This window comes from Orbicella faveolata, unplaced genomic scaffold, assembly GCF_042242905.1.
Source record: "Orbicella faveolata isolate gen_17 unplaced genomic scaffold, um_ofav_v1 contig_12, whole genome shotgun sequence".
NCBI lineage: Eukaryota > Metazoa > Cnidaria > Anthozoa > Scleractinia > Merulinidae > Orbicella > Orbicella faveolata.
Window position 1 is genome coordinate 9,149,645 of NW_028301539.1, and position 11,593 is coordinate 9,161,237.

The 11,593-nt window shown below is 38.0% G+C and overlaps 2 protein-coding genes across 2 annotated transcripts; one reads left to right on the plus strand and one right to left on the minus strand.

Moving 5' to 3' along the window:
• Positions 1–4: 4 nt before the first annotated feature.
• Positions 5–2,920, plus strand: LOC110046529 (uncharacterized). Its single transcript, XM_020752224.2, has 3 exons — positions 5–159; positions 1,000–1,038; positions 1,650–2,920. The coding sequence occupies exons 1-3, from the start codon at positions 36–38 to the stop codon at positions 1,994–1,996; spliced, it is 510 nt and encodes a 169-aa protein (XP_020607883.2). The 5' UTR covers positions 5–35; the 3' UTR covers positions 1,997–2,920.
• On the minus strand, positions 2,640–10,711 carry LOC110046528 (uncharacterized). The gene is made up of 6 exons (XM_020752223.2): positions 10,360–10,711; positions 8,115–8,421; positions 6,751–6,834; positions 5,935–6,083; positions 4,774–5,093; positions 2,640–4,008 (listed from the first exon to the last, which is right to left on the minus strand). The coding sequence occupies exons 1-6, from the start codon at positions 10,458–10,460 to the stop codon at positions 3,746–3,748; spliced, it is 1,224 nt and encodes a 407-aa protein (XP_020607882.2). The 5' UTR covers positions 10,461–10,711; the 3' UTR covers positions 2,640–3,745.
• Positions 10,712–11,593: the final 882 nt, after the last annotated feature.

Below are 11,593 nucleotides of genomic sequence, written 5' to 3' on the forward strand. Positions count from 1 at the left end.
CTCCGACATTTTCCGAACCCATTGCGAAAGCGTATATGATGGTGTTTTCTAAACCAAAATATTCTTGTAAAATTTGGTTATTGTTTTCATTCACTTTCTTTGTAAGGACTTCAAGTAAAACCAGCAGCACGACATCAATAAGAGCCGCATTAACATCAGGTAAATATAATGTTAGTATGTTAGGATGCTTTCGTGACAAAGTTTGCCTCGTGTGCCACGCTTTGGTCGATCACGATCTCGCTACCATTTCTCTGTTCGTAGCTTCATTATGCATAGTTTCTTCGAGGCTTCCTTTACTTGTGAACAGCAATCATCCGTAGAATGAGACTTGCAAAATTATTTTCATATTATTGTTAGCCATTGTTATGCCTGGGATTGTGGAATGAATAAGGTCAAGGCATTGAAGAAAATACCAGAAAACATACATGTAAAAAGGATGTAGGTTCCGTTGTTTGAATTTTAGCTTAGACCCAATATAACATAAGCTTAGAGCTTTTTCAAGCTCATGTTGACTTAAAGATCGACGTCTGTGAGACACAGGAGACAGGGGCCGGGTTGGAAAAGGCAGAGCAAAAGACAGTTTCAGAATTATTGATTGTACGTGTAGGCCCACACTATCATTTTATGTCCTAACTTGTGTACCTTGGGTGGGTTTTTTTTAATCTTTTTGTTTGTGTGAAATGTGACTACGTTGTAAAGTCTCACTTTCTAAACTTCTACACTGGCTCCGTCTCATTAACAAACATAAAGCCTTGCAAATTGCAGTTAGTCGATCATTATCAAGTCTGCTCACAAATGGAAGGTATTTTAATTCTTAACAGGTTTCACAGGTGTCTGTTAAAATGTCGCATTACATTAAACCCAACTGGTAAAACCTGAATGTTTATCATCACCTCTCCTTAGATTAACCATTCTGTTTTTCCACAATAATTTTATTGTTCCCAAATCTTTAGTCCAGAAAAAAAAATACAGTTTTCTTCTTCCTTCACTTTAATATAGGAACAACTCCAAGTGACACCACCATGGCAACTGTGCAAGGTATATAACGACTGTGATAAAAGGCTGTGATGACTTCAAGTCACCACATAATTTATGTTCAACATCTCCGTCATTCCACATACAATATATATCCAAAATGAATGCAATTGCCAAACGCATAACAATAAAATATAATTACAAATATTATTTACTATGTTTGACTAAGAAATGCATGGTCAGCATTAAGTTTTTTTCCAGAAAATATCAATACCTCCATCTCCATTTGGTTTGACCCCCTCCCCCTAGTCCCCCACCTCTCTGGAAATTTTAGCTTAGCTTCATGCTTCCTGGTTTCTTTTGCAGCTTTTGTTTGGGGTCATTACACAATGCTTCCTTCCCCAGCAGCACATGACAACCTGAAAAGATGGCTGCAGACTACATGCTTTCCTTTCATAATCATGTAGGCGCTGTCTCCTGATCTATAGTCAGGTTTGATTGGGGACTGTTACAAATTGGCAAAAAATGAGATTTTTGTGAAGAAAAGAATCACAAAGCTAATTATCGTAATAGATGACAACAAATGTTGTTCTGCAATGAATTTTCTTGACTGGACTTCTTGTTGGTTTAATAACAAGCATCAGCAAATCTTTCCACATTTTGTTACTTTACAGGAGACTTGAAAGTAACTTTGGGGATATTTTCTGGCCGTCCTGATCCAGAATGGCAGGTTCTTACAAGTGACCCAAACTATAAGGATATTGAACGTCTTCTTGAAGATGCGCGAGCTAGTGGCTTCATCTACCGTCACGTAAACATGCCATCACGACTTGGCTATAAGGGATTCTTAGTACTCGACACTGCAAAGGAAAAAGCACAACCAGAATTGGTTGTTGGCCCACAGACAGTCAAACTGCAACAGTTGTTACTAAAGACCATCCCAGATGGGCTGTTACCCAAAGAGTTTTGCAAGAAAATTTCTGAAGAGATTGATACAGGAAATGTCAAGGCTAATGTATGAGATCGCACATAAACTTTACACATAGTGATAGCAATCATATAGACATATTGAAATAACATTATTCAGCAAAATGACATTCTGTATTATTTTGACGTAAATTATAAGGCCATTTGTCACTTCAATTTGTAATGGGTTAGCTACTTGGTAGTGAAATAATTATAATAGGCCCTTGGGTAACTGTGTCATGTGACTATGTCAGGTGACCAGTCAATCTTTAAATGAAATGGTCATGGTATGAAATAGATACCAGAAATAGAAAGAGAGTGCAATTTTGAGTCCACTGAGATGGTACATGTATGTATCTGAGGGTTTAAAAATTACCAAGACTTGTAAGGAAAAATGCCCTTGGATGGCAAAAAGCCAGCATGCAGATTGTTTGTTTGAAACTATAAAACTGTCCTAAAATCTTGCTTAAAAATTCTAATGGCCTCAAAATGGTTAATCTTACTAATTTCATTAGGCTCTTCCCATTTCTCTTTCCAATTTCTTTGAAAGTTTCAATGAACTCTGCAAACTAAGATATAGATTCCTTAATCAAACACTTAAGAGCTAACACAACTTTTATTCAAAATACTTTAGATGAAAATAATTATATGTCTTATTAATGTTAAAACTAGAATATTTATGAAACAACAAATAATAATTTAATGTGTAAAATTGATAAATTTATTTTAACTCAGAACTACTATCTAATTGAATCTATGATTGTCAGTAAAGAGAATTACTAGTCTTTATGTACATTTTAAGCTTGGAATTGAACTGGAGGTGACAGGAATATTGTGAGTGAAGAACAACTACCTTTACATTAACATAATGTAGTTTTCAAAAAGTTTGCAAAGCATGGAATATTTTAGTTAAATTTAATGCAAATTGATAGTTTTGATAATTTAATAAAATAAATTTGAAATATGATGTACCAACAAAGAGTCATTGTAAATTTCTTCTGGGACACAGGCCACAGACTACAATATAATATTGCTCCATGTTATAAACTATGAAGGTTATTAGCATAAAAAAAAAAAAAAAAAAAAAAAAAAAAAAAACTGCTATTACATAAAATTCCAAATTAAAATAAGAAAACTCAATCTATTAATAAAAATATTAGACAATTGGTAAGAAAGCAACAGCTACAGCTGTAAGTACACTGTACCATTTTTAACTGATGGGCAAAAATGATTGTCAGAACAACAAAAACAACAGAAACAAAATTGTACATGGATTCATGTGCATTGTGTTTTCTTTGATATGTTACTGCTGACTTCAATAAAAGAAACAAGAAACTTATAACATTAATATAGCCTGAACTGCTTTGGCCTATTTTTGTACTTCAACTGGGAATAATGTTATTGCAAACATTAAATTTAATCCCATTCAGTGATTGAGCACTCACCAAGTGTTGATGTCTGTAATGGAAGCTACATGTTAGGTGGTCAGTTAAAAATTATTGCTTTAAATTGTCACTAAATCTATTGATAGTAAAATTCAGTAAAAGAAGAAACAAACAAATAGACAGACAGACAACAACAACAACAATGACAAAATAACCAAAACATATGAAGACTTTGGACAAGACTTTCTTACAGAGCTAAACAGTTATGTGAAGCAGGCAAAGTTAGTGTTGATCATTTCATAAGCCTTATTCTGTTGCACATGCTATTGTCGTACGCACATCAAATTGCACAATTTGGGAAAGCTTCTCCATTGACAAACCTATCTACACATATTTTACGAAAGATGGATTTGTGATTTTCAGACACACCCACAGTGAAACTTCGCTGATTTTGGCTGTACAGACTTAAGAGTCAGCCCGGTACACTTGACGTGGTACCAATCATCACAGTCATCACACTGTACCCAATCAACAAGCTTGTCTTGGTCGTGAGGGTGAAGACAGTCCACAGAAGCACAAGTATTGTACATGAAATTATCTTGGTCAGCAGAATCATTGCTTCTGGAAGATTTCCGTGCAGCTTTCTTGTGGGTTAAGGTTTGTTTTCTTCGTCTTTTGCTGGCTGTTGAGGCAAAAGGATGACACCAAAACATTACATTTTGGATCGCATTTGCATCCAACACAATATGAAGTACATGCACCAGTATAAAGCTTAGCGATCTTCCTTGGCAGTCAAGTGCATACATATAGTATCAAGTGTGGTAAATTGTCTTTTTTATAATTTACAACTTGTGTTGTATTTTGACAGGCCATAAGCAAGTCAAAATACAAACAGTCAAGTAAATACATTTATTACTAACAATAAACTAAATAAAAGAGGACATATATCAAAACTGATTATTACAAACTAATCTGATTTGTACATGTATTTCTCTTTGTTCAAGACTTACCGTGTATTGCCATAATTCTAAAGTAAAGGAAATACAACTCATTTAGGCCTAAAATTTGTTTGTAAGCTATGTGCATTTTATATGCACATCAACTTTAGTTACACAGGTTTAGCTTATATTAATTAATTACAGAGTGTACAATACAGTAGACAAAATCTAATATCTTTATTTACATGTATTACTGTATATGGCTTGTGTTTGTGTTTGCATTATTTTCCTGCAATGCCCACGGACCGATTACGGGCCTGTAAAACCAAAGCAAAAATCATATACATGTAATAAACAACTTTTTAACCTCAAACGTTTGGTCTTCATAGGAAAATCTCAAACTTTGGCCTTGCCGTATAGACCTCGCTATCGCTCTGTCAATAGGACAGGGTCTTGGTTTGGGATTTCCAGTAAAGACCTCACTCTCGGTTAGTTAGTAGTCAGTGTACCTTTCCTAGTGCCCTTGTGCTCCTCTTTAATTGTGGATGTTTTTGTATCTTCTTCATCATGATGTGTATAAGTTTGGTAAGATGTCTTGTCAGGTAGTGGTGCAGAATGATACGCACCAGCAGAGGATGTACCAGGTTCATCGTATGACTCGGGAGAGTCAGGGAGCTGAACAGAGAACATGTCTTCATCACTATCCTCCATTGCTCCACCTGCTGCAGCTGCATATGCCTTAAGATCATCATCACTGTTTTCAGAATCAGAGCTCTCACTGACAAAATGTTGCCGCCATGTTTGCTTTCCATGTATAGAATCAGGCAATCTGGGATAAAATGTGCTTGAATCAATATGTGTACGGTAATTTCTATTTCATTTTGTAATCAGTCTTTGCAATGTTCACTGATCAGTAGAGGAAGAATTCTATCAGACTCTACTAAGTAATTACAAATTATGCTATCTGATTGGCCGAGCTATAACTCACCATCAGCCATTGTATTGTCAGGGACAATATCCTTCATCCCATGAAGGGTTGTTTAGTATGATCCCCTCTCCATCCTGCTGGAAATTCCACTTTTGATTCACAATTTCGTTTAAACAATTTGTCTTAACCTTTGGAGACCTTCCTCCCTCTTAGAAGTTCTAATAACCCTCTTTGCAGTGGGTATGGACATTTTCTAGAGCCACATTAATAATTGTGCAGCAGCTGGAGGTTGGCTGAAGAATGACAAACTTTTCCCTATTTTCTTTGTAGTTCAGAAGGAATTATCCAACTACATGCAAGACTTTCATCAGAATTTTTGAACGATTGATGAATGCTTGTAGGTGTTCAATGACCGATAAATGCTTGTGTTCAACACATTTTTGTAATCATTACCCAATTATTACAGAATTATTTTGCAGTTTTGTCACTTTCAGGGGACCCATTTAAGCAAGCGAGTTCAAATGTTATGAATATCAGCCATTTCCACTGGTTGCTTACCATACTGTGACGAGGAAATGACCGCTGGAAACAGCTAAAATAGAGGCTAACTACATGTAAAAGCTTAAAAAATGTTACTTGCCACCCCCCCCCCCCCCCCCCCCCATAAAAAACATACTTGCTATACAGCCTGGGCTGTGACCAGCACATTGATTTAATACAGGCTCGTACTGTATATATGTACCTGTATTTCACTGTGGATGGTGATGCCGCTGAATGACTGGGTGTTCGTGGAGATAAAAAGGCCGAGAGATCTGGCACAAGAGCTGTTTGAACCAATGGGGTCTTTGGAGCAGTTGTTAGAGCGGGCTTTGGTACTTGTGGGCTTGGTGTCTGGTGAAATCCAACAAAATAACTTGTAATATACCAGGGTTGCCACCCACCTGAACAAAAAAAAATCCCTGCCTTTTCCCTGACTTTTCACTGACTGTAAAGCAATTTTCCCTGACCCTACAGGATGACTATTTTGGCCATGAATCAACAAAAGTAAGGATGGCTCAGATAATTTTTAAAACAAAATTACCTTGTCTATACAAAAACAACTAATATAATAAGTTGCGGCAACCTTAGATAAAATTCCCTGACTTTTCACTGACTTTGAACAGGGATTTAGAAACTCCCTGACCTGATACAAAACTCCCTGGCTTTTCCCTGACCTTAAATAAAATCAAAATTTCCCTGACTTTTCCCTGACCGCAGCAACCCTGTATACAATGTACATGCACAAGTGCTATGTTAGAAATAAAAGGAAAAAGGAGAATGACTGAATCAAGGCTGCGGTCTAAGAAAAACTATGAGGAGCCCAAAGGTTCCTAACCATGACACGCTCGGTGCCCAGCACTTAAGCTTATTATGAAAAAAGTAAGTTTTACCAGTTGCCCAATGGCAAGAGTTAGTTGCCTGTTAGCACAGCCCTGAGAATCAATGAGAATCAAACAACATCAATACCAGGGAGAGGAAATCATGTAGACATATTGTGACCACCTCTACATGCATATACCTTTCTTTGAAATTCTGGAGAGGAAGTGATGTCTTCTGAAGTTCTCTGTTTCTTGTTTGGAGGTGTAGAAGGGTACGTCTCAAACTAAATTTATTGAAAAGAAAAAAAATATATATATATACTGAGAATAAAAGAATAATTTTAGAAAATTATGTTGAGAGTCTTTATTTGTGCTTCATGAATCTGAGTGAGATTTCCAATGCAACAAACAGAGCTCTGTTATTGCAGTTCACGTGGAAGCAAGGTGGCCTCATGGTTAGCATGCTGGATTCTGGGTTGAGTAGTCCAGGTTCACGCCATTGCTGGTGTCATTGCACTGTGTTCCTTTAAGCCCAGTTCACACTGGCGACATAATGACATAATCACCTTATATGTCAGCAATGTGAACATCAACATAATGACATAATGCTAGGTGAGAAATGGAGCAGGAGACACTTTTTGGTCTTTAAATTCCTTCATACATTTGTCATAAAACATTGGATAGTATCCAACCACTTCGGCAAGTGCTTCTTCATCTATCCAAGCTGTCAATATTTATTGCTCGCCAACAGTCAATTCTTGCTCACTGCTGCCATTTTGAAAATAATGCTGGTGGCGGACAGGGTTCGACAATTCTTGAACCACTCTGATTGGTTCTTTGTTATGTTGTTATGTCGATGATGTTCACACTTGTTTCAACAGAACCATAATGTCATAACAACATAAAGAAAAGATCAGCTTTCGCCTTACATGTATGTTGTTATGTTCATGTTGTTATGTTGCTGTTATGTTGTTATGTCAGGATGCTCACACAGTCAACATAATGGTATAACATCCTTCTTATGTCATTATGTTGCTAGTGTAAACTATGCCTTAGAGAGCACTTAACTTTCACAGTGCCTCTCTCCTCCCAGGTGTGTAAATGGGTATCGGCAAATTTAACGCTAGGGGATAACCTGTGATGGACTAGCATCCAATCAGGGACACAGTAGAAATACTGTTAGTAGCTTGGTGCTACAGAAACCGAGAATATCGGCCCAGACTGTAAGAGTCACTTGGCCTTACAAAGACTACACCTTTACTACAGTTCTAAGCGTTTTGCCGAGGAATAAGGCACTTGGGCCATTAGCCATTGTGACTGTTGTATTAACCCTTTTGGCCATTATTGTGAACATATTATCACAGGCTCAACTGCAATAACAGCCATAAAGTTCAAAAGTCAAGGTCTATTTACGTGTTTACAAGTCTCATCTCAAAAGAGCATAGGTAAGTGCAGATGTGTACACTGTACTTATGTCACAAGACAGATGACTTTTTTGCAAACAAGGGTGAGAAAAATGGTTAGTAAACAACAACTAGACTGGCTAGTTAAATGTGTAACTTACTTTAAAACGAAACTCGGAATCTGGTTGCTGAGCAAGTACACCAGGGGCTAACACAGCCCCTTTAAGATGTCCAAATGTAACAGTATCTCCTGGCTGAAGATTACAGGAATCAGCAATCTTAATGTCATTTACGTAAGTGCCGTTGAGGCTTGTGTCTGAGATTTTGAAAGTATAGTTTCCTTTGCTATCTTTCTCTGTGACGATTCGTGCATGAAGTCTAGATATCATAACTTTATTCTTGTTAGAATCCAAGAATATGTCTGAAGATGACGGATTTCTACCAACTATGGTTACATCTTTGTTGATTCTGAAAATAAAGATCAACAAAATTATGGCACACATGGCATGGGGGAAAATTTCTTATGACTTCTCTTGACATTTGCACATGCAATGAAAGACATCCAGCTACTCAGGGTAAAGTAATCAATAAGAAGGCATACAAATGTATGTGCCTTAAGGTCATTGCATCCATCATGGCCTTGTACCAAATATTTCCCTGTCCACCCTCCTTCTCAGACAATAAGTTAATACTCTCCTAAAGTTATCACATTACCAATTAATAGCAGAGGACTGCCACCATAAAATATCAAGTGTTCAAGTCTAAAAGTATGCATAAGAATGATCTGTTGCATGAAGCCTTATGTAAATGTGGATAAAAAGTCAGTATGAAAAAAGTCATAGTACTGTACAGCACTTTTACAATGAATACTATTACTGTGAAGTATATATGAAATAATTCATATTTGAACTGCGGTAGTAGATGAAAGTGAAGTATGATCATCGCAGTAAATTTTCCAATTTAAGCAACTGGAAAGAAGAAGCCTGAAAAAAATCAGGGCTTCAACGGGATTCGAACCCATGACCTCCACGATACCGGTGCGATGCTCTACCAACTGAGCTATGAAGCCTACATCTACTACAGCAGTTCAAATATGAATTATTTCATATATACTTCACATCATTTCACTCACGGGAAGATGCTCTACCAACTGAGCTATGAAGCCTACATCTACTACCGCAGTTCAAATATGAATTATTTCATATATACTTCACATCATTTCACTCACGGGAAGATATGAACTCAATTAATTGACCTCGCTCCCAATGTGTGGCTTCATAGCTCAGTTGGTAGAGCATCGCACCGGTATCGCGGAGGTCATGGGTTCGAATCCCGTTGAAGCCCTGATTTTTTTTTTTCAGGCTTCTTCTTTCCAGTTGCTTAAATTGGAAAATTTACTGCGATGATCATACTTCACTTTCAATACTATTACTGTAGCATATTCCAACAACTTGAAACATGGGCAGAATATTACTTGTCAAGTAATATCCCACCCATGTTTCACATTTCCCTGCCTTCTTAGCATATTTGCTCAGGACAGAGAGAGAGATTTTGAAATTCATCATGGCCTCTTAATTATGAACCTCTTTACAGGAAATGCAATATGGTCTCAGGTACCAAAGACAACCCTCCCCCTGAGGCAACTTTGTCGATCGTTAAATTATGAAAACGGTTTCCCCACAGGTCGAGTCCAAGTTGACCCTGCAGAGTTATTCATAACCCTAATTGAATAATCAAATCTGCAAATATCCCTCTTTCTTTGAGTTTCCCTTGGTCATTCGATCATAGTGGGTTTTGCCCAAATTTCTGCTTTCAACCCCTTAAGCTGGACATAATTTTCCTGGCACTCGCCACATCAAGAGTTGTCCTGGTTAGGCAATGCAAGCCAAAGTGTTTATATGAAGAAAAGTTCACCCGAGTTGTCTCGTCTCCAGAGACGGTTTGTGACCGTCATGTAAACGGTTGGTTAAATTTGGTAAAGAATTAAGTGAAACGTTACTCAGCCAGAGAAACTCGGGTAAGGGTACCCGAGACCAACTGGTCCTTAGACTTTTAAAATGTTGACCAGCCACATTTTTCCAAACCAACGTCTATACGAAACTTGTAAAACAACATGTAGGAAGAGTGATCCTCAGAAATCACAAGCAATGTCATCGTATGCCCATGTTTTAAAGTAATCAGCAAGCATTTTATAAAATTAGGTTAGACCCGGGGACACAGGTTAGCATTTAGCGTACATGTCGCTAAAACGCAACAAACGTTACCTATTGGCTGAAACGACAGAGCAGGAGCTTCTTTTAAGTTAAGTGAGTGAATACTTCAAAATCTGATTTTATGAATTTGTTGATCTGACTGAGCTAAGCAGATTAACATGCCACAAGCTTCTCGACAGAAATATCACCTTACTTGAATGTGTCTGAGATGCCAGGGAAGGTAGCCGGTGTTCCAATGCGTCGCAAACGAAAGGAAGAACGATCTCCTGCCTCGGAATTGTCCACTAGAGGCATCTTTAATGTTGAAGCACTTGCTCAAAACATAAGCTTTTCAGATTTCATTCAATTTCATCCTTCACAGCTGTTCGACAAATCAAAGAAAACAAACATGGTCTCAAAGCAAGCCTCTTCTTCGTGTGAATTTACGCGCCAAATGATCACGTGATCAGCACAAGAGGACCCTGGGATAGCATAACGATGACGTCATTTGAGGGATATCAACCCTTTTCCGGTCATCGATGAAACATCAGCAGTTCGTCATAGGACAGTTCTAATCGGCGTCAAGTCATTGTAAAAGGTCATGATTCCTTAATTATCGCCTAAATCGCCAAGTCCATTCACGCTAACTTCTATTTTGAGTTTATTTTCAAATTGGCGTGACTTTTGCGTGACCTGTTCGAGGATCTCGGACACCTCGCGCGGTCAGTGGGGACAACTCGAAGCCTCGAAAAGACGGGCGGGCGAGAGTAAAAGGACAGGCCACAGATTGCGTGTGACGCTCTGATAAAACTCAACATATATATAACACCACTTGCCCGCGGAAATGAAAGGTCTCGAAAATCTTTCGCAAATGCTGAAACCTGCAGGGCGGAAGAAGGTTAGTTTAAGAACCCCTTCATCCTAGATCCTGTACACTGATTACTATGTATGACAAAGTTACAACAGTAATCAGATTTCCACGCCCCTTTCCACACCACACGGGCTCCTGACCACACCTATTAATTTGTCACATCCAGATTGACGTTGCTTTCGAAAAAGTCAGTCACTAAGCTTACTAAAGGCACGAAAGAGGACCTAGGACGTGGGACTTAAATATTTCAGTCTGGCGTTTTGAAGCCCCAGTGTCCCTTATTTTTCTTTTTTTTTTTTTTTTTTTGTATGCCAAAAGGCGTATTTCAGTAGCTTCATAAATGTAAAAAGAAAGAAAGAAAGAGATGATAAGCCAGAGAGCCCCTCCCTCCCCTCCCCTCCCCTCCCCTCCGCCGGAGGAAAATTACAAACGCGGGCCAGCTGATCCAGTATTAGGTATCATCAAAATAATTGTATATTTATCACGAGATGAGGTCATAATGAAACCATACTGAAAGAAGAAAATGAATTCATCGTCCGTCACGCTATGAGTCCGGTGTCAGTCATGCCGTAGCCTG

Excerpts from the sequence above, each read along its gene's own strand:
- LOC110046529 (XM_020752224.2), top strand. The coding sequence starts at position 36 with ATGATGGTGTTTTCTAAACCAAAATATTCTTGTAAAATTTGGTTATTG. Across the intron at positions 160-999 it reads AAGAGCCGCATTAACATCAG|GAACAACTCCAAGTGACACC; the intron begins GTAAATATAATG and ends ACTTTAATATAG. Across the intron at positions 1,039-1,649 it reads CACCATGGCAACTGTGCAAG|GAGACTTGAAAGTAACTTTG; the intron begins GTATATAACGAC and ends GTTACTTTACAG.
- LOC110046528 (XM_020752223.2), bottom strand. The coding sequence starts at position 10,460 with ATGCCTCTAGTGGACAATTCCGAGGCAGGAGATCGTTCTTCCTTTCGT. Across the intron at positions 8,422-10,359 it reads GGCATCTCAGACACATTCAA|AATCAACAAAGATGTAACCA; the intron begins GTAAGGTGATAT and ends CTTTATTTTCAG. Across the intron at positions 4,009-4,773 it reads GCACAAGGGCACTAGGAAAG|CCAGCAAAAGACGAAGAAAA; the intron begins GTACACTGACTA and ends TTGCCTCAACAG.